The 20,755-nt window shown below is 58.1% G+C and overlaps 2 protein-coding genes across 6 annotated transcripts; one reads left to right on the top strand and one right to left on the bottom strand.

The window, feature by feature from the left end:
* The first annotated feature begins 964 nt into the window (after nt 1-964).
* On the top strand, nt 965-9,069 carry DRC12 (dynein regulatory complex subunit 12 homolog). Of its 3 annotated transcripts, none has more exons than XM_074977074.1 (5): nt 965-1,239; nt 2,087-2,166; nt 5,000-5,104; nt 7,502-7,632; nt 7,930-9,069. In XM_074977074.1, the coding sequence occupies exons 2-5, from the start codon at nt 2,100-2,102 to the stop codon at nt 8,056-8,058; spliced, it is 432 nt and encodes a 143-aa protein (XP_074833175.1). In that variant the 5' UTR covers nt 965-1,239; nt 2,087-2,099; the 3' UTR covers nt 8,059-9,069. The 3 variants fall into 3 exon arrangements, with proteins under 3 accessions (XP_074833175.1, XP_074833173.1, XP_074833174.1); XM_074977072.1 differs by having other exon boundaries at nt 4,997-5,104; XM_074977073.1 differs by lacking the exon at nt 965-1,239 and adding an exon at nt 1,528-1,664 and having other exon boundaries at nt 4,997-5,104.
* A 117-nt stretch (nt 9,070-9,186) lies between these two features.
* On the bottom strand, nt 9,187-19,507 carry NHERF4 (NHERF family PDZ scaffold protein 4). Of its 3 annotated transcripts, XM_074977070.1 has the most exons (11): nt 19,466-19,507; nt 17,691-17,718; nt 16,844-16,908; nt 15,586-15,797; nt 14,848-15,034; nt 14,607-14,743; nt 13,041-13,245; nt 12,500-12,696; nt 12,063-12,251; nt 11,090-11,326; nt 9,187-10,098 (listed from the first exon to the last, which is right to left on the bottom strand). In XM_074977070.1, the coding sequence occupies exons 1-11, from the start codon at nt 19,479-19,481 to the stop codon at nt 10,054-10,056; spliced, it is 1,518 nt and encodes a 505-aa protein (XP_074833171.1). In that variant the 5' UTR covers nt 19,482-19,507; the 3' UTR covers nt 9,187-10,053. The 3 variants fall into 3 exon arrangements, with proteins under 3 accessions (XP_074833171.1, XP_074833170.1, XP_074833172.1); XM_074977069.1 differs by lacking the exon at nt 19,466-19,507 and having other exon boundaries at nt 17,691-18,542; XM_074977071.1 differs by lacking the exons at nt 12,063-12,251; nt 19,466-19,507 and having other exon boundaries at nt 17,691-18,547.
* Between the last annotated feature and the right edge of the window lie 1,248 nt (nt 19,508-20,755).

The raw sequence follows: 20,755 nt of genomic DNA, 5'->3' as shown, positions 1-20,755 counted from the left end.
GGGGCAGACAGGCAGACCCTCATCTCTTGCTCTGGCCAAAGACGTGACTCAGCCTGTATCGAATGTTGAACCTTCAAAGTGCACCAGGAACATTTATGAACCCTCACTCTTCCGCTGGGTTCCTTCCTCTGGTAGGGTCCTCTTGTCACGCATGCAGAAACTGAGGTGCAGACTGGGGAAGTGAGCTGACCAAGGCCGTGTTGCACAGAAACCAAAGTGTGGTCGCCCCTATGAGAACACACACATTTGGGTGCAATGGTGTGTTTAGATGTAACTTCTAAAGCAGGTGCCACCACCTCTAGCAGAAGAACGATCAGGTGGGGGAAGGGGGCAGGAAATCCCCGTGGGCTTTGATATTTGTGTATGTTCCCCTTTGTGGCTGCTACTCTGCTACTCTCTTGGTCAAGAGGATTCAACTGTGCCCCATTAATGCTGCTGCACAATGAGCGGTCTCCTGATTGCTCCTGAGATTTCTGCAGTGACTAACGACCCCCAATCACGGTGGGCTTTTGCCTGGCCAATGCTGCACTTGGAAGTGTGGACAATGCGTGTGTGAGCACGAGACTGAGCCAGGCCAACTCCGTGCATTTGTGGGCCGGTGCCCGCCATGTTATGCCTTTGCTGGACTTCATTGTCATGAGTGTGCATGTGTGTGCAAGACAGAGCAACACTGCGTAAGGCCTGTCCTCTCCCATTCCACCGCCTTACGTTGTCTCTGACGGCTCACAGCCAGCCAGGCTGCAACACTGCCAGTTCCTGTTCAGTGTTTTACCCCATCTCTGCCAAGCTTCCCTCTGTCACCATAGCAGCAAATGGGCTCGCTGCCTAGCAATGCAAAACGTTTGCCTTGCGTGGCCAGGATAGGCTCCTGGCTACCGAGCCTCTGTTTCTCCTCACCTCTGATTGGCTTGCCCAGTGCTACTCAGACCGGGTTGGTTACATTTCCTGTTGGATAACTGCGGCATATCAAGGAATAATAAGCTCTTCACTTCCAGGTATTCAGGGGGAGTCAATTGCATCTTGAGCGGAAATTGCTGTTTAAAAGCCTTTTTCCCTTTGGAGTTCCACGGAGATCAACGTAATCAGCAATAGAAGCACAATGCTGATGCTCTGAATGCAGCCAGTGGAAAAAAGTGGTTGCCTGGGACAAGAAGGAGAAGTGGATCCTGACGGTTAAAGCCAGGGGCTGGGCATCAAGACTCAACTTTTAGTTCCCAGTGATTTCCCTTGTGGCCCAAGGTGAGTCACTTCCCCTGTCTCTATCTCTGCTGGCCCCTGCGGACAGCTCTTGTGAGTGGTTTGAAACCCGGAGCTGCTCAGCCCTGCAGAGAGATCATTGTGGTGTCTGCAGGGAGCTGGGGACATGGCACGTATGGGAACTGCACGATTCTAAAGCCTTAAGCTAGGTCTGTGTGACAGAGCTTGGGCTGAATGCTTAGGGCTGGACTTTGAGCAGCGACACACCAGTGCAGAGCTGGAGTCGGCCCACGCCTTCAGTACCCTTACTTCAATTCACACAAGAGAGACCAGGATCCGAGCCAAAAGTTGGGCAGGAAGGGACTTTCAACTGCCTTAAAGCCGGGGCAGCGAGAGATGGGACACTAACAGTGCTCCAGGAAGCTGGGGGGCTGAGTGCAGAGACGACTGCCTGAGCGAGGCTAGGGGTAAGACTGTTGTCCTGGTTTGCTCCCCTGGCTCTGAGTCCTCCATCAGTTGCACTGAACCAGGGACATCGGCTTGTGCTCTGTAACTGTCTCTTTTCACCACTGCAGGATGGTCAGTGGACTTTGCCTTTATTCTGGGGAGCTCTTTGGGTCTACCTAGCTCCCTGGTTCCTACTCCCTGAAGGTGCAGCCCCAGAGCAGAGCACGGGCAGGAGTTCTACCTCTGCCATGCATCCCAGCCACAACAGCCGTTCCCATTTGCTGTGTGTCTTAGGAGCACAGGACTTGCCAAATTGGGCCACTTCTCGAATCCACTACCTCATCTCCAGCAGTGGCCAGCACAGAGGATTCTCCGCTGAGCTGTCCTCTGGGAGGACTGCAAAGCACAGGCGTCAATATCTCTTGTCAATTTCTATTTGCAGAACAAAACAAGCAATGGCCCCGGGGAGCAGAAGGAAGGGGAAGAAAGGAGGGAAACAGGAGAAAAAGAAGAACGCGGCAGGTGAGTGTGGAGTCCATCACACAATCTGCAAGGTGCTCCTGTCCATCCCAGACCCAGCGCCAGAGGCTGACTTAGCTGCAGGCTCCAGAAAGCCTCGGCTGGGAACGCCAGGCTGATGGGATGCCTCATTCCCAGTGGAACAACAGTTCTTGCGCTTTCTCATCCTCTCTCCCCCACAGACCCCCACTGTTGCCACAGCACAGCCGCTCCGGCATTCTGATGAGAAACAGGAGGTGGCAGCATCTAACGGCCTTTTCTAAGCGGTTAATAAACTCACGAGCCTGGCGGAAGTTAGCAATCAGAGACTGGCCCTCCCAGGCCCCAGCCTCCCCCTCCCCAGGGCCTTTAAAATGGAAGCACATGGCAGTGTGCGATGACAGGATGCTGGAAGGCTGCTAGGCACAAGCTGTTGGAGGGAACTCCCCAGCACTTCCATATCCAGGAGCCCCTGCTTTAACCAGTGTCAGTGAACTAGAACCGTCTGATTCCCAGAGATATGTTCTGCCTAAGCCCAAGCAAGCAGGCATTCCCTACAGCTGCCGCAAGCACCATATCCCAGACACGATTCCTTGCCCCAACTGGCCCAGGAATGGTTAGAGCTTTGTTACTGGCTTACGCCCACGTAATGGCCGAGGCCAGAGGTCTGCAGCCCGCAGCTTCTGAGCCGCCTGCAGCTCTTGAAGGACTTCTTTGTGGCTCAACGCTGTAACTGCAAAGTAAAAACAAACAACCAAACCCAACCAACCAAAGGGAACCGCCTGATTATTTTCGCTCACCGGCAAACGTCTAAAAGCCAAACAATGAACAACTCGTAGCTACACAGCAAACGATAGGCGATCTCAAAACACTGGATAACTCCAAAGAGACAGGTTCGGGGGAAAAAAAATCAGGAAGAGAGTGGTACAAACACACACGCAAATATGAGGAAACAGAATAAGTAAAACGTCTGTGAACATCCTGCAATACGTGTATCACATTACAAATCATTTTGTGCGCGCTGTTCTTTAAACTGTACTTTAAACAAAAAGTACAGTTTGATGTTATTTCCTCATGACTGTCTTGTACTCGCATGCATTGCAGCCCTTGAATGACTGTTTTTTTTTTAACCAAACTGGAAAAATGGCTCTTCTTGCTAGTTTGACCTCTGGCCCATGCCCTGCTTGCTACATGGAGGCAAGTCTGATTCAAATGCAAAACTGTACTGAGTTTTCACAGGGCAGGAGGGTAAACAGGTTCTGTGGGACAGATCGTCCAAAGAGCGCTCACTGAAAAAGGTGGGTCAGGCACTCACCATTGTGAAATCTGGCCCAGAGTGGGAGTCACTGGGGACTGAGCCCTGCTGAAAATCTGGCCCTGATTTAGAAGCCTCAATGTGAGTGTAGATCTTTGGAAGATCTGGCCCCTGTTGCTGGTGACTAAACCCTTGGAACTCTGCCTGCGTGCTGGATACAGCCCTGTGCCTGGCCATTCTCACCCAGAGCTTATCTCATCCTCTGCCTCGGCTCGGCCGTAGCATACCATCTCTCTCACTGCAGAAAATGAAGCGGAGGAGAAATACAGGAAAGCAGCCCTGGAGGTCGACATCCTGAAAAAGCACCTGGGTAAAAGCCTCGTCGGCTTCTTGGGGACACGTGTCCTGCTTCATGGGGGCTTGATACCAGCTGGAGAACCAGACTGAGGGGAGTTTTCTCCCTTCGCGGAGAGACAACTGTTGAGAACCACTGAGCTGCCCATATGAGAGCAATCACTCTTCACTGCCCTCATGAGAGGCACCTGCTGTCTTAGTAACGAGCCCAGTGGGGCTTTTAGTGACATCAATGTCAAACTGAAATAACTCCAGCAAAGTCAGTGAGTTCTGCCCCTGTAAGTGTGACCAGATTCAGGCCGACTGGTGTATATCTTGCCAGCCCCTTTCAGCTGGTAGAGCCTCTGAACCGCTGTACGCGTTATGTCTAGGAGTCCCTCCCACCTCCTCCCCACAACAATGCAGCCACCCCTGGGGTAGCATGCAGCAGCTGTTTCACTGTTTCACAAGGTTCTGGGATGCTGTGCAACAGCTTAGAACAGGAAGTGAAGAAAAATATCATGTTGATATCGAAACTCCAAGGAAGAACTTCAGGAAAGCAGAACATACTTGGCCCAGGGCAAGAAACCATGGAAACAACTTGCCAAGGGTTGTGGTGGCTTCTCTGTCACTGGGATTTTAGCACTACACCCAGCGGTGATTTAAGCGAGCCTCTAGTTCCAAAGAGGAATTCATTCAGGGAAGTTTTATGGCCAGTGTAGCCAGGGAGTCAGATGTGGTAATCACAGTGGGCCTTAGAAGCCGTGAATGAATCTGTCACTTTGGCCCAGGAATCAGAACTTGTGTGCTGGGCCCAGGTCCCCAGAGGTATCTAACTGCCTAACTCCCATTGAAATCACTGGACATGAGGTGCTTAAATTCTTCTGAGTATCTCAGCCCTGGCACTTGGGAAACGAGCAGGGGCCAGCTGGTGACCACAGGCAGTCAAGGTCTCGGCTCCCCTCCAGCGCTGGAAGATGCTGCGTCCGGCAGTACAGTGATCACTGATCACAACAGGAACCTGGCACTGAAACACCAGCCGATCCGGAGGGCCCTCTGAGCACCAGGCACCGACGGTGAAAGGGAAGTGCCAGGGATTGTAGTCCTGTGCACTCCCTATGGCTCCAGTCCTGACCCGACATAGGTGCGTCCCTGGCCCAAATGCTGCTTAGGGCAGCCTTGCCAGACACCTGCCGGGGGAGGGGGGCAACACATGAGGGGAGGAGGTTCCACCCTGTCCATTGAGCTCTGTGTCTCCGCTGCCAGCAGTCCTTCGGAGGGACGTGGCCAAGGCTGACGGAGAAGGCCTCAAGCAGCGGCTGCTGGAGCTGGAGCAGGAGCTGGAGCGGGATGACAAGCAAGACATTTATGAAGGTGAGGGGCAGTTGCCGAAAGCTTGTGGGTTGGGGTGTGCTGCCGCTTTAAGAGGGAGCCCTCCCCAGGTTGTCAGCACCTCCTGGTGGGGAGGGAGGCTGCGAGATACGATTAGGCAGCTGCAACTGGCTGCTGACCAAAGCTGGAGGGGTAGCTGAACCCCCCAAAGTGCTTCCCACGCAGGCAGAGGCAGCTGCAGCTGAAGGCCACATTCTCCGTTCCCATGGGCACCCCCAGCTGTCCCACGGAACGGAGCACAACTGGGCTGGTGAACAAGGCCCCCACGCACCTATTGCTCCCCTCCAAAGCCCTCCCCCGCAAGGGCTGCAGTGCCCCTTAGATCAGGGCTGAGTACACGTCTGCCGGGCCCCACATTTCATCCCTGCAATGAGTACGCCACCCGCCCCACCAACCCACCTAATGTCAGCCAGCCCGATGGAAGTTTGGGTTACATTCATAGGAAGCCTAACCCCCTTTGTCGCGTGTGAGGCGATCAGTCTGTAGAACGTGAACACATTAGTAATCAGGATGGAAACGTGACTCCCCAGCCATGAAAACAGTGACAGATTTCAGCATTTTTAACGAGGTGGCTGAGCCTGAGCCCCAGCAGCTGAACGTGCTGCATCCCCCTTATGAAAGTTCACACACTGGGGTGGGGGGGGTGGGCTGCACCCCCCCCCCACTTTGCACACTGCTCCCTGAGGGGTGCTCCCCTTCCCACTCCACCCATCTCCACAGAGCAGCATTCCCCCACCCCCCAGTTTCTTTTGGCCCCTCTGCACCGTGCAAGTCAGAGGCAGGTGTGCCCCCAGCAACAGGCTCTAGAGCCTCTGCCCCTGGCCACACGTCCCCTCGTGTGGAAGGCCGATGCTGGCCTCTCCCATTAGCAACAGCGCTAGCTCCTGCTGGGGCCCTTTCTTGAAGGTAAAGCTCAGGTAGAGGTGCGGGATCTAGGCAGCACCAACACCCACCCTGCTGTGGTTCCCACAGCTGGGCTCATGGGCAAAACTCCCCTTGCGGGGGTCGCTCTTCCCCGTGGCTCTGGCGGGAAGGGGGGTGTCCCTCACGCCGAGGGGCGCTGCAGGGCAGGGTCGGACAGAGTGGTCGGGGGTAACCTGAACCCTGGTGCAAGCCGCTGCTTTTCTGTGGCCTTCCTGCACCATCCTGGGCCTGTTCCTGAGTCCCTTTGCCTCAGCGCTATCTGCAGGTGGGAGGTGAGGATGGACATGTTGCACCGAGGGGAGCCTATGACAGAAAGGAGGGGAGCAGGAGCACGTCCCTGGGGTTACCTTTTGGCTCTCTCCAACAATCAGCATCTTCAGTACCCCCCCACCCCCGACTTTGGGTCTCAGAGATGGGCCGACAGTAGCGGGAGCTACAGCAGCAGACTGAGACGGGCGTACGGCAGCTGGAGATGGAGACAAAGCAGCTCCAGGAGCCGCTCGGGAGGTCACCCTCGCCCTGTGAGGCAGCGGGAAGGAACCCTGGCCTGCCTGGTGGTGCACAGCCACATTCCCCTGCCCCGCTCCCAAAGCGGGCAGCTGGGAATTTCTGAGACACATCACCTGCTCCATGGCGGTTCTGGGAATGTGCTTCTCTGTGGGAGGGGCCGTGTTTGGCATCTCTTCTGTCCTGCTGCCCACGGCGTCTCGGCCCCGCCCTCCTGCTCACGGAGCTGCTTGTCCAAAGGGAACGGTGGGATTCCCATCTGTGACCTGGTAGCTTGCGTATCTCTCAGCCTGACATTCTCTGCCAACATCATGATGACAAGGTCTCCCCCCCCCGGCTCCCGATTCTACCTTTCCTCCTGCACCAGCCCTGGGGACATGCCACCGGCAGAACCCGCTTCCAGGAGCTGTCTGAGGTAGGACCCCTGCTGGGTGACAACCCGCCCCCTCGCTGGGGCTCTCTGTTCAGTCACCTCCTGCTGGCCAGGGTGCAACCATTGCCTCTGGAGGCACATAACAATGCATCCTTGGATGATGCGGTTCTCGGTGGGGGTGGACCTCCCCCCGCCATCCCCAAGTCTGTCTCATGCCCCTTTCACTTCCTTTGGCAAAGGCTTCTTAACCCCTTCCCAAGGAGTGCTTAGGTCTCTCCCCTGCTGGGTGATCTTCTGCCCCATGGCCAGTGCCGGGGCCTCGCTCCATACCACTGCCCAGGACCCTGTGCCCAGGCTGAGGGCTCTTGGTCAGGGGCATGTTCGCTGTGATGCATTCAGCTCTCCTCCGCACTTGCGGCTGTGCCCTGCTCCAGGCTTGCTGATTTGCCTCCTCTTGCAGCCAAGACCTCCAGCCCCTTGCGCTGAGCTCTGCTGCCCACCATCCCTGACCACTATTCAGCATTCCCTCCCTCCCACCCTCTCTCCTCTGATTCCCTGGTGTCTCCCTCTGGCAGCAACTTGCCAGCATGACATCCAGCAGGCCCAGGAGGAGAGAGAGCAGGTGCTGGGAGAGAAGGATGAGACCATCTCCACACTGCAGGGCAAAATCGACGCCCTGCAGACAGCATATGAAGAGATCCTGCATGTGAGTGGCTGGGCTGGGGGCTGGTGCCTGACCTGGGGGTTGAGGGAGTCCTCTCGGCCTATGCCAGGTGTTGGGTTCCTCTGCTTAGAGTAACCTGCTGCTCCACAAAGCTGGGGGTCTGAGCTCCAAATTAACCAGAGACAGAAGAGTGGCTACCAGCTGGTATCTGCTCTGTGTGCTCCCTCCCTGCCCTCTGTAGGCATCCAGCTACAACGCCCTCCGACCAGGCCCCAAAACAACCTGCCCCTGCTTTAATGGCTGTTCTTCACCCATTGCTTTTCTGCCCTCTCCCTCCAGGGCAGCCTGGACCGTGTCCTTTCCAAGCTGGCAGCCATCCAGCGCTGCTGGGAGGAGGAAGCCACAGCTCTGCACCTGGAGCACAAAGAGAAGCTGAGAGAATTCGGGCTCAATCCCCTGGAGTTCTAGGGCCCTGGATTTATGATGGGGCAAGTGGCCAAGTGCTACCCTGCAGCAGGGGCGGCTGGGATGGGCTGCTTGGCAGAATCAGCAGGGAGGACTTAATACTAGGTGCTGGAGCTGGCTCAACAGCCCTGGGGACTAGTGTTCTCTATCCCAAGACAACTCTCTTGACACCAGACCCAGCTCGCCAGGGCCTGGGTTGCCCAGCTAGGGGGAAGAGAACAGTTCCCTCCAAGGCTTCTGAAACTTTCTGAGACCCCGGAACGCCAAACAATAATACTTTTTATGCAGAACACCTGTGAAAAGTTCCTTGAAAGAATTACTGTCAGGCAATAAAAACCAGGACCCTATCCAGCAAAACCAAAAGGAAGTGATTTAATCAGGTATCACAGCAATGAAGTAGTAACATTGTACCTGGTTTTAATAAGAGAAGAAACACACACATGCAGCAGGTCATTGCTAGGTGCTACGGCAAACCTGTGAGTTGTTCACGGAACACCAGTGTCTCCCGGAACATCGTTTAAGAAACACTGCTTGAGTCCATCTGCCGTTTGGTCCTTGTTCTTCATTCCGGGGACGCAGCCCCCGCCGATTCTCCCTCACCTCCTGCCCCTTTCTGGCAAGGCCCAGCTGGTTCGCAGCTTCTCCGACCAGCCACAGCTTAGATCGTTTGAAAAATTACAATTTAATTGTGTAAAAGGAGAGTAAAAGGAGTGAGGGGGAGCCCCCTCCTGCATGGTGGAGGCGGGGTAAATGGCAGCCACTGGGCCAGGGGCTCCCACAAAGGAAGCGGGAGCGCTCAGTGCAGCACATCCCAAGGGGCTAGATCCTAGGCTGAGAGTGGTCATGTCCCACTGGGACTGTATACCATGGAGGTCAGACATGGCACAGAGTGGGCGGGACAACCAGGCCTCCGGCCCAGCATAAGCACTGCTCCTGTGGCAGGACCACTAGAGAGAGGCTGGGCTCTCCTGGCAGGAGAGAGCAGGCCTAGTCCAGCCACGGCAGATCCAGGGACTAGCCTGGATTCTCACCACCTTGCTGAGGTGCTGGAATCAACAGGCATCTGAAGCCTGAGGCAGAGGGGTAGCTGGGTGGAATTAAGTCTCTGACAGGTCCTTTCCAGCTCTGCTTGGCGAGGGAGAGGCTGCCAGCAGAGGGCAAGAGAGCTCCAGCGCTCGGGGCTGCAGAGACAGGAATACCCCCCTATCCCACAGCCTAGGTAAACATGGCCAAACGCTCCCACCCCTCCATCACTGCCAGCCACTCAGTGCTACTGAGGCTACCTTTACACCAGCAAAAGGTTTGGGCTCCAAGTCTACTCCGGGCTGCCATTCCTCCCCCAACTTGTTCTTCACTCTGAACACACAGCCCGGTCCTCCCCAGCCCACGGGCCGGGAGTTCACAGCAGTCAGAGCATCAGTGCCACCCACATCAGCGTCTCTCCCGATGACACCGCTGGGGAGGCCGACTTGTAAAAGCCACAGCCGGGACCCAGTGCAGCAGCTCAGCTGTCTCCAAAGCCCCGTGCTCTGTGTGTGGTTGCAGCTGCTGAGCCGGGGAGCGGGGAAGAGATTGTCCTTGAGCGATGTGTGGTGCCTGGTCGTCAAAAAGGCGCGGTGCCTCAGCCAGGCTGGCACTTGCAAGGCCTTCCGCTTTCGCTGACCTCGCCTGTTCCAGTCCCTGCTCCCATGCTGGCCCTGCCTGAGGTGGAAGGGACCCCGAGAGGTCATCAAGTCCAGTCCCCTGCCCTCACGGCAGGACCAAGCGCCATCTAGACCATCCCCGATAGTCCAGCTCTTTGAGAACGGTCTGGGGGGGAAGTGGCAGCGTCCAAGTGACCAGCTGAACAGATGGGTAGAGCAGCTCACCAGGGAATCAGACCATGGAGAGAATCAAAGTGCAAGTTGTCGCATGTGCAAAATGGCGTGTTCGGGGCTGAGGTTTGAAGCCGCTCACGAGCTGGGGTGGTGTTGAGCCCCCGGGTGCGGCACAGAGAGGCTAGAATGATTGGGTCAGTCCCTTCCGTTTCTCATGGCCTGGCACCTGCGTGCAAGGGAGAAGGGACAGCCCCAGTCGGTTACACTGCCCTGCTGGAGACACCTGTCTCCGGAGCATAGGGGCCATCCAAGGGAGACGGGGAAGGAGCAGAGATAGGGGTTGCCGGTGGCATGTGGGACAGCCAAGAACCCTGGCATCACGTGCTGGGAGGCTCTCACCCCTTGGTTCTCACCTGCCCTATCCTGTCTGCCGGGGTGAGCCGAGCACAGTTTGATTACTCCTCTGTCACCCCAGGCACTCCCCCATCCTGGCATCACCCCAGGTGGGTTGGGGGCCAGATAGCACAACCAGGACACAGCACAGTAACCCTGCACATCCGGAGCAGCTGAAGCTAATGATATGACTCTAGATTTATACCAGGAACAAGTCTGCACGGCGTTACCAGCCCAGGTTCTGCGCCTGTTTACAGTGGTGCAAGCTGGAGTAACTGTACTGACTTTTAGGCCATTACAGCCAGGCAACAGAAGACAGTCTGGCCTGTTGTGTTTGTTCTGGGCACTACGTGACTAATGAATGGCTAACGAGCTGGAGGGACTCCAGGAAGGAGCAAAGAAAACCACACCACGTGCAGAGGGAAGAACTTGGCTGCGAGAGGGTTACTGCCATGGGAGGGGGATTCCTGGGCCCAGTGGAACAGCTGAGGCCGTAGCTTTGGGCATAGCTGGGTTGGCCCCGGTGAGAGTCACACCAGTGCAGGGCCATTTGTTGCAGTCCAGGTCGGTTGGAGGATCCAGGCCCCACTGCAGAGAACCCAGAAGGAGACGAGGAGATCCCCTGGCATCGTCTCCCCGCGGGCAGGGGAGTAAGCCCCAGGGCTTGAGAGCAAACCGTGGGGTGAACTGTCCTGGCTGGGCTCTGGGGCCTGCCTGAGCTAACGGGACCCCTCTTCGCTCTGTAGAGCCTCGAGCCCGGGGGAATCCAGTGGCAGGGCACTGTGTAGATGGGGGTGATACCACAGAGCGAGACTTTCACTCACCTGCCTAGAGCCCAGCAGGGCCTCGGCCTTGGCACCCTCTGCCGTAGCGAGGCCCATCTCCCGGTAGCTCCGGAGCCCCTCCTGCTCCACCACCAGCAGCGTGAGCTGGCGGCCGCTCTCCTTTATCCTCGCCAGCACCTCTTCGTAGCTCTGCTTCTCCACCTTCCTCCCATTCACCTCGATCACAACGTCCCCCTCCTTCAGGCCTGCTCGCTCGCCGGCGCTGCCCGGGGCCACCTGGGCACAGCAGTCACACCACTGTGACCAAGCAGGGATTAGATCCCCCCAGCCTATTATTTTGCACGTGTTTCCCACTGTCCTGTGGTAGCTCCATGTGGGAGCCTGAGGCTCCCTAGCATGGCACCAGTGCAGGGGTGGGGAAAGGAATTTCCTTGTGATGACTTCGGGTATGTACACAATGACCCTCTATGCCCAGTGTATCCTTGGCAACCAGGTGATTTCCTTTCTGGGGGAGACAGGACAAAGGTGGGAGCTGTGGCTTAGCTGGCTTGAATTTCAGTCAGGCAGCTGGGTAGTGGGGCAGTCTCGGCTGGCTGGTGAGGAAGGGGGAAGGCCCAGGGCCATGGGCCCCCCTCCCCAGGATGGATTGGACTGACGGCTCCTGGTTTCTGTGCTGCTGACAGGTCTGTTCTACACGGTGTCCCTGTTGCCCAATAAACCTGCTGTTCTAACTGCTGGCTCACAGTCACATCTCCTTGGGGATGGGGTGCAGGGCCCAGTGACCCCCACAGCCTGTGACAGCCACAAAGGCAGTCCTCACCCCGCCCCTGCTTTCTCAGCCTCACGACAGCCAGGCCACAGAGGACTTTTCCCATGCAGACAGGATGCTAGGTGCAGAGTCTGAGTCCTGGGAGCTGCCTCAAGCTCAGGTTGCACAGGTGCGGGTCTGGGGCCGACCAAAATTGCTTGGTGGATGCCTGGCATGTGGGTGAGGGGCACCGAGGGGAGTTACCTGAGTGATAAAGACCTCCGGCTCATCCGTGATGTTCTGGAGCTGGAAGCCAAAGCCTTCCGGCCCTGCGACAAGGCGGCAGAGGCGGGGCATGCCGTTTTCCTGAGGTGTGCTGGGAGGGGATCCCGGCGGGGGATCCTGGATTGGAGGGTGCCCATCTTCCCAGAAGAGTAGCGGGGACAGACCCAGCTGGAAAACCAAGCAGGCTCAGCCTTCCAGCTCCTGGGGTCCTGAGCCAGAGGCCCCCATCCCACAGCGGGGAGGAGTTGGGTTTGCCAAGGGCTCTCAATAACCCTTCTATCTCAACATCCCACTTGGCCCTGAATGGCAGAGGGCGCCCAGGGAGGAATATCTATAGGGCTGCTGGCCCAGGGAGGACAAGGCTACTGCCTGCCAGCCCTCACGCTGAGCCACAAGCCGGCCGGGCTGGGACGTACCGAGCTGTAGAATGCATCTCCCTCCAGGTCGATGACCAGCAACGTCACCTGGTTACCACCGGCGCAGATCCTGTCCACCACTGCCTGGTGGCCCAGGTCTTCCACGCTCTCGCCGTTCACAGCCAGGAGCCGGTCCCCATCCTTCATCCCTGCCTGCTGAGCTGGCAGCCCAAATTCCACCTCACTCATAAACTGGCCTGTAAACGTACGGGTGGGATCCAGAGAGAGGCAGGAGGTGGGAAAATGGCAGAAGAGAAGAGAATGGGAGTGTGTGTGAGAGACAGAGAAAAGCCAAACTGTCTCTTTGGAGAGTAGAGCTGGTCCCTCCAACTAATACATTCATTCTCATGGGAAAGAGGTGATTGGGGCAATCACCCCCTTTATGGATGGGTAGACTGAGGCACAGATGAGTGACCTTGGGCAAGGCCCTAAGGAGTCAGGGTCTGAACTCAAGACCTGCAGGCTTCCAGGCCCGTGCTCAGGCCTCTCATGGGCTTTTCCGCCACAATGCACACCAATAGCTCTAGCTTAGCCGCCTTACCCATCCTCCCTGAGCTGCACTTCTCTTCCTTGAGCAGGAACCCGTAGCCCTCGGGGCCTTTCACCATGTGCAGCTTCCTGGCCTTGAAGGGCAGGGTGGAGGCATCGGCCATGGCAGCGATGACCCGGACACCCTGCAGCCGGTAGAACTCCTCCGACTTGGCATCTATCACCAGCAGGGTTACTTGGCTGCCACTCTGCTTGAGCTGCATCCAAAAGAAACACGTGCAAAGAGAGCCCTGCGGTCTTGGCTAGGGTCAGCACAGGGCCTCAGACCGCCTTCCCGCAGGGCGTAAACCATGACCCAGCCTGGAGACTGGGGCTGGGTAAACTGTGCCTCCAAGCAGACCATGCAACTCAAGGAGCCAGGACTTGAGCTCAGTGTGTGGGGAGAACTGGGCACCGCCAGGCCAGAGGGCCCTTTGGCCCAGGGAACAGCCCACTACCATGTGCCGAGCAGGGAGCCAGACAGTAAATGGAGCTCTGACATGAGATGGACAGATGCTGCCCGCCTTGCATGAAGCATGATAGGGCGTAGGAGGGGAGAGATGGATGAAGGCTGTGGGGGAGGAGCAGGCAGATGAAGAGGGAAGTCGGGGGGGGCTTTGGGTCGGACCATGTTTCCCAGAGGGGAAATGGACACTCCTGGCTGCTCAGCAAAGCCCCCCATTCGATGCTGTTGCTGGAAATCTGTGGGGACCCCACGCCTTGGAACACTGCTTTCTTCACTTCAGCCCCAATGGCATCTCCTTGTCCCCCCTGCCCCACAGCCCCTTTTGGAGGGGGCAGGGTTGGAGTGAGCATGTGGCCTCTGAGCTTTTCCAAATGAGCAGGCCAGCATGCGTGAATGGGAGAAACACCTCCTTTCGGGGAGAGCATCCCGATGGCTGGAACAGAGCTTCAGAAGGGACTGCCCCACTCCAAACTGGAGGTGTGGTCACCCGAGAGCAGGGCTGCACCAAGCTGGGGGGGTGAAATTTCCGAAGGGGGGTGCGAGCACAATGGGCTGCTGGGTCTCAGGTTCATCCATCTCATCAACAATACTGAAATAGTCTCTGGCCTTTGTACACAACTTCTTAGAGTGACAAGCGGAGTTCAGCCACCTGAGATTGAGCAATAACTAAACTGAAATAGGTGACTGTTTTATGTCTGGGCATTCACATTTATGTCCCCATTCATGATGTTTTTCCTTTCTGCGTACAGGGCTTATTTTCTTACACGTGCCAAAAGGGTTCTCTCATATGAGCATCGCCCAAATTTCCGTCAGTTTGGCTCACGTAAGACAGGGTGAGAAGCATAAGAAGTTTGCTCACCCGCTGCCTTGGAAAGAGGTGAAGGAAAAGCAGAAGGCCAGTGACTGATGAAGGGTGAGCGGGAGCAGATAAGGCAGATGCAGGGGCATGATGCCGGGCATAGAGGCATTTGGTGAGTGGGCGGGAGGGAAGGAAGCAGGATCAGGGAAGGCAAAAAGCAGCAAGTGTCTGCCGGACACATTCCAAGGACTGGAGGGGAGGCTCGTGCCGGGCTGCGGCCATACAGCCGCGGGGGGAACAGCTCAGCCGTGTACCTTTCTGGTGAGCTGGGCGTGCGTGTAGTTCCTCACGCTGGCCCCGTTGAGCTCCAGCAGCCAGGAGTCAGAGGGGACGCCCGCCTTATCTGCTGGGCTGTCGCTCGTCACCAACAGCCGGAACGTGCCCTTCACACCTGCAGGGTGAGCAGAGCAAGGGGAGAGTGCGTCAAGGCCAGGCTGGGGCGAGGGGGCAGGGGGGCACAGGAGGCACCCATGAGATTTTGATGATTTCTTTTACCGTCTGGAGCCAAAACACGGAAGCCAAAGCCGCTCTTGTCCTTCACGACGTAGCAGAGCCGCGGCCGGGTGTGGTGCGGCAGCAGCTCCGCCAGATTCTTGTCAAGGGCTTTTGCTACTTCATAGGCATTGCCGTCCAGGACCGCGACGGCGACCTGGTTACCGCTGGCCTTGATCTTCTGAACCACCTACAACGGAGCACACACACGTGGGCCAGGGCCGGGGCCGGGGGGGCTGCAAGCAGGGGCTTTGGGAGGGAGGGTCGTGCAGGCAGAAGGAGCTAAACCGACAGTCCTGAAGACTCGCATCCTCTGTTTGGTGGCAAGACAGGGAGAACTTGAGCAGCAGCAGCATGGCAAGCTTCTCGGCCCTGCCCAGCCAAAGTGCCTCGCCCCTGCTGGGGCAGAGAAGGGTGGTCTGCCTGGGCCTGCTCATGCTGCCTGCAAGGGAACAGGTAACGCCAGCGGGAGCAGCTGTTTTCATGCGGTGGCCGTGCGGCATTGAGCTGGGACCCAGCAAACTCATCTCACAAGAGCCACCGAACCGCTCTTGGGAAAGGGACTCCAACCAAAGGCCCGATCCAATATGCCGGAGCTCCAGGGGAGGCTGGTTTTGGAGCCAGATGCTATCGGCCAGTCCTACCGGGGACAATCCAATGGGAACAGTTCACCCCTCATTACCCAGGCAGAGCTAGTCACAGACCTTGGCGCTCAGCCCTGGTCGCCAGCCCGCGCCTTACCCGCCAGTGGTCCATGTTGTCCACGTATTCACCGTTCACCTCCAGGATCCGGTCCCCGTCCTGCAGGCCCCTGCGCTGGGCCACGCCTCCGCACTCCACCTGCCGAATGATGTGCCCCTGGTACCCCACCTCCTCACGCAGGCAGAACCCGAAGCTCTCCCCATCGCCCTTGGTCAGCAGGCAGAACCGTGGCTTCTCGGCCCCGTCGGCATCTGAGGGGAGAGGTGTGTCGGCGGCGTGTTGGGTGGGGGGGGGGATCAATGTGCTGGAAGAGCTATTAGTGCACTGGGGGCCCCGTTCCCACCACGCACACACCCTGGGGAGTTTCAGACACTCAGGGCTGGTACCGAGAGGCAGGATCCCGCCTTCTTCTGGCGGGGTTTGATTCCAGGCGCTGCAGCCTTGCTCCCATGCCTGCACAGTCTTGTACCTGTGTGTCCCCCCGAAGCCTGCATCTTCGCATCTGCACCCCTGCAGGCTTGTATCCTGGGTAGCGTCCACTTTCACCTGTGCACCAGCATGTGTGCATATCACAGGCCCAGTATGCCGGGGGCTGGGGCCCATCTGTCCTGCAGACACACACATGCCCACCTGCGCGGCTGGGCCTGCCTGGATGGCTGGGCACACACAGACACGTGCCAAACTGTGGGGGCATCTGCACCCCCATGTGCCAATGCAGGTGTGCGCCTCCCTGTGCGTGAGCACGCACCCCCACCGCACTTGCAAGCGCTTTTCCCCTCTCGGGTTGCAGCTCATCCTTCTACGCACAGGGGAGAGCTCGGGGGACAGGCCGCCCTCCGTTCGGCTTTGCCAAAAGCACTGATGAGACTCACTGCACTGCCAAGCCCCAACAGCAAGACAGCAGCAAAGCGGCTGCCTACAAGCTGGCTGTGGTCCTCCTCTCTGCCCGCGACGTGAAGGGGGTATAGGTGCACTTCAGCTAAGGGGTTCTGATTCGCTGCAGCAGGGGCGGGGGACAGCGGGCAGGTGTCTCTTGAAAGACAAGGGGCCCAGAAGAGGGAACGTCTCCATCTACATGGACTGCAAGTGCCCCAGAAACATCAGTTGGAACAGCTCTGGTCACCCTCGGGCCTACGAGATTGCCTGCTGATGGGCAGTCTCGCTCAATGGGTCGTGCTCCCTGCTCGTCCCCCACTCACAGGCAGTGCCCAGCCGGGTCCTGCAGGGAGGGGATGCTGCAGTTTGCTCTTGAAGAGGAATATCCCCACCCTGCAGTGAGCCCAGGGCTGCCACTTACCAGAGTCCTCCGCCAGAGACAGGGCTGGGTTGTCAATCCCATCTTTGGGGTTGAATTCAAATTTCCTGAGGCGGTAAGAGAGGGAAGTCAACCTCGAGCAACCAGCCTGCCCCAACGCCTCTGCCACGACCTGTGCTGGGCCATCCCACCGCTCCCACGGGCAGCAGCTGGCTGGGGCACCTGCTGCAGGGAATCCCAGGGAGCCAAATCTTTGAGGTTAGCAGGTGCGAGGGTGCCACATCTGTCACCTCCTTCCCTGGGAGGATCTTGCCCACAGGCTCCAGCGGTCATATAGAAACGGAGGGGCAGGGGAGGGACCTGGATGGGACCTTGGAGCATAAGGCAATTGAGGCTTCAGGGTGCGAGACAATCACCACAGGGGCCAGGAAAGAATCTCCTCGTGCCCTGCTCTGCAGCTTGGGCCAGCCAGCCAGGCACTGTCTTGCCTTCCCCTGCAGCAGCAAGTATCGGCTACAGCCAGAAGCAGCACACAAGGAGTCCAGCCCTGAAAGAGAAGTCCTCTCTTCCTACTGCTGTGGCTGCCTGGTGTGTCTGGGCACCCACCACCCTCTCACTCTGAATGGCTTGGCCGCGTGTCATGGTCCCCATACTGCAGATGGGCAGAGTTTACTTTGGCATAGGTGGCTTGGGCCTGCCCTTTTGGAGCCAGGAGGGTCCACGCTGTACCCAGGAAGTTCTCAGGGGCCCACGTGAACAGTGAAGTGCCACAGGCCCATGGATATGTCACACTCCCACACCCGACATAGGAAGCAGTTGGCCTGGGACCAGGAAGTCACCCTTTGGAGGCCAGCAGAAGCCAGGGATGCAGGAGCGGCTCAGCACTTACGAGGTTAACTCCTTGGTCTCCTCAAGTCCTGCAAAGGGAAACGCTCGGCAATCAGATGATCCCTGTGGTGGCCCTGCCATTGCATTGTGGAGATGCACAGCTCACCTCCTTCCTGCTGCCTTCGCACGACTCCCCCGAGCACCGGCCCCAAGGCCCTGCCATGCGCTCCCCCAGGAGGGGCCCAGAGGGACACCGGCCCTGCCTTGCATGGCTGGTCCCTTGGCCTGCAGAGCCAGCGCCCAGCCACAGCTCCGGTGCCTCCTTGCCCATGGGCTGGACTTGACCCCCACGCTGGTGTGCTGCTGTTCGTGGGCCCGCTGGGAGGCAGCCTTGTCTTTGTGCACAGGAGTGCCTGCTTCTTGCCCACATGCACTGGGGGGCGCAGAGATGCTCTTGTGCACAAGCCCACCCAGCACTCCACAGCTTTGCTCCGTCCACGTCCCCCTATGTCCCTCAACCCGGTGAGCGATGGAGACCCAAGCTGGGGTTGATGCTCCAACTTCCTACGCAGTAGCTCTCTGCTGTGGGTGGGCTAGATGGATGGGGACGGGGGCGGGGTCGGGGTCAGGAGCATGCACGAATGCTTCCCTCCCACCAACCTTCCCTCTAACGTTTTCCATCCGTGTGCGGAATAAGTTCTGTTACGGGCACCGAGGCACGCACGGCTGTGCACCACCAGGAGAAACAAAACACCCGGCTGCGGGAACTCTGCCAATCCGCTGGGCAGCATTTCAATCTCTCCTGGGTGGCTGCCCAAGCGCCCAGTTTCCAGGGAACACTCCCCACCACCTCTGCAACGTTTTTGCACTTGCTCAAAGCCACCTAGGCCTTGGAGCCAGCAGAGGAGAGGAGCCCAGACTGTCCGGACAGAGGGCCAGCTGGAACACGCGGTGCCATGACCCATGCCCAGGGGGTTGTGATGGGGTGGAGAGCTTCTGGCACCCCAGAGGGCATGTAGTTCGGCTCAGCAGTACGATCTGCACACCAGGTGACAGTCTCAAGGGGATCTCTGTGATCCAACCGGTTACAGGGGGCTGGGGAGAGGTCTTTTCTGCTGCAGAGCCCATGGGAGTTGGCAGAGAACGGAACCCCAGCAGCCCCGGCTCGTGCCCTGTGTGCTAACAGAGAGGGGTGACCAAAGGAGACTGGGGAAGTGAAGGGGCCGGCAGGGACAGAATCCAGCCCACAGGGAGGCAGCTCTGGGGGCACAGCCAGACCCACTCCACCCAGTAGCATCTACCTCTGTGACTCTGAGCACCAGAGGGCACCTCACAGCCTTCACCTCTTGTTAGCTGGGTACTGCCCGCCTGGACCTGCAGCAGCTGGCCACGGCGAGTGAGGGAGGAAGGAAACAGCTGCCCCTGCACAGCAGTGTTTGGGGACGTGCTGTCCTCAAGGTCTGGGCCTTTGAGGGACACAGGAGAAGAGGCTAGCTTCGGGCAATGGGACTTTGAGACAAAGGCAGGAAGTAACTGCTCAGGGGCAGGTGCCCTCAGGCCCCAAAACAGCCTCCCCAGAGAAAGCCAGCCCTCGGGAACCCACCCTTCCACAGAGCTGAGGGGGGCCTATCTCGAACCTGCAAATGAGGGGCTGCACCCGTCTCTCCTGATGCAACCTGAATGCATCAAGAGTCCCTGCAGCCCCCACCCTCAGCACCCAGGCAGCTCCGTGGAAAAAGCCAAGGGCCCATGTAGGGAGGGGCGTCCTCAGAATCAACCCCCTTTCGCCCCCGGCTGCTTCCCCCGTCCCTCTCCCCGTCAGCCGCAGCTACTTACCTTGCTTTTGCTTCATGGCTGTGGTGAGGGTGCAAGGTACAGCGTGAAGTGGCAGGTGAAGCTGGTTTCCCCGCCTCCTCCAAGACGGCACAGGTTTAATGTTTAAACAAGGCAGAGAGTCTCCCAGTTGCCCACAAACCTCGGTGCCCCTCTGCTGACCCCTCCTGGTCCCACCTCGGCCAGCCCAGCAGCAGAGGACAGTCATGGCCAAGGTCATGCAGCAAGTCAGTGGCAGAGCTGAGAAGGGGATCTAGGAGTTTGAGGTCCCAGCCCCAGCCATTAAAACACACCCTCTCCTGGGGACAGAAATAGAAACCTGCGATCTAGGCTGCCTTGTTCAGACTTGTCTGCCTGTCTCCACGGCACAGTCAACCCTTGCCTGCTGCTGAAGGTGCCAGCCGTGGTTGGTGGCTTGAAGCTCCCAGCCCAGTGGGATCAGCACAAGACACATTAGAAGCAGCATCCTCTGCTTAAGGTCCTGCAACCCTCAGTCCTTCCTCCTCCCAAGATGGCTTCCAGACTGTGCCCACCTGCACCACAACTTGGCCAGGGCACTTCTCCAGTCCCCTTCCCCTGTCCCCAGAAAGCTCAGGATGTGTCAGAGAAGAGTCTCCCCACCTGGCCGGCACAGAAGCCCTGGCAGGGATGGGAGCAGGGGGCGCTCCCCAGGAGCATGGTTCCACCCCAGAGCACCTTTGGGAATGCTGGGACCACGGAGGAACAGACCAGTTTGGTAACAACTCGTGCGCGCGGGCACAAAGTGGTTTAATTTCACAGATACTCAGAACTGCACAACAGCATCCAATACTGGGAACAACCTCCGGAGCTGCCCGCCCCGCCAGCCTGCCTCCCCATCGGGCCTCGTGCTGGGCCTGGAATACACACACAGGCCACGGCTCGGCTGCTTCCGAGGTTACTGCCTTTAAGGACAGTGCAGGTGGAAGCAGACCGACGTGCAATAGGCCCTAGGGCCCCTGCCCCCAAGCACACACCCCAGCCTCCTCCACCCAGGGCTTTCATCCACTACATGCCGGTTTCTCCCGCTTCATCACCCTCCCAGACTCCCAGCTCCCACACCCCAGATCGCTGGGGTTTTGCCAGCCCAGTGCTGCAGGATGGACTCCCAGGGCCCAATTCCCCTGTGCTGTCATTCCCACCAGTGCAGAGTGGGTGTCAAATGCTCCCCCATCAGCCACTAGGCCCAAAGGAAATGACACCAGAAGGTCCAGTATCGGAGGGGTAACCATGTTCGTCTGGATCTGTAACAGCAATGAAGGGTCCTGTGGCACC

This window comes from Carettochelys insculpta, chromosome 25 (genome assembly GCF_033958435.1).
Source record: "Carettochelys insculpta isolate YL-2023 chromosome 25, ASM3395843v1, whole genome shotgun sequence".
Classification (NCBI taxonomy): Eukaryota; Metazoa; Chordata; order Testudines; family Carettochelyidae; genus Carettochelys; species Carettochelys insculpta.
This window is presented reverse-complemented; position numbering and strand designations above follow the sequence as displayed.

Coding starts and splice junctions, on each gene's coding strand:
- DRC12 (XM_074977072.1), top strand. CDS start 2,100: ATGGCCCCGGGGAGCAGAAGGAAGGGGAAGAAAGGAGGGAAACAGGAG. Junction 2,167..4,996: donor GAAAAAGAAGAACGCGGCAG/GTGAGTGTGGAG, acceptor CTCCGCTGCCAG/CAGTCCTTCGGAGGGACGTG. Junction 5,105..7,501: donor CAAGCAAGACATTTATGAAG/GTGAGGGGCAGT, acceptor TCCCTCTGGCAG/CAACTTGCCAGCATGACATC.
- NHERF4 (XM_074977069.1), bottom strand. CDS start 17,770: ATGGCAGGGCCACCACAGGGATCATCTGATTGCCGAGCGTTTCCCTTT. Junction 16,909..17,690: donor GAGACCAAGGAGTTAACCTC/GTAAGTGCTGAG, acceptor TTACCGCCTCAG/GAAATTTGAATTCAACCCCA. Junction 12,697..13,040: donor GTGCAGCTCAGGGAGGATGG/GTAAGGCGGCTA, acceptor GTACGTTTACAG/GCCAGTTTATGAGTGAGGTG.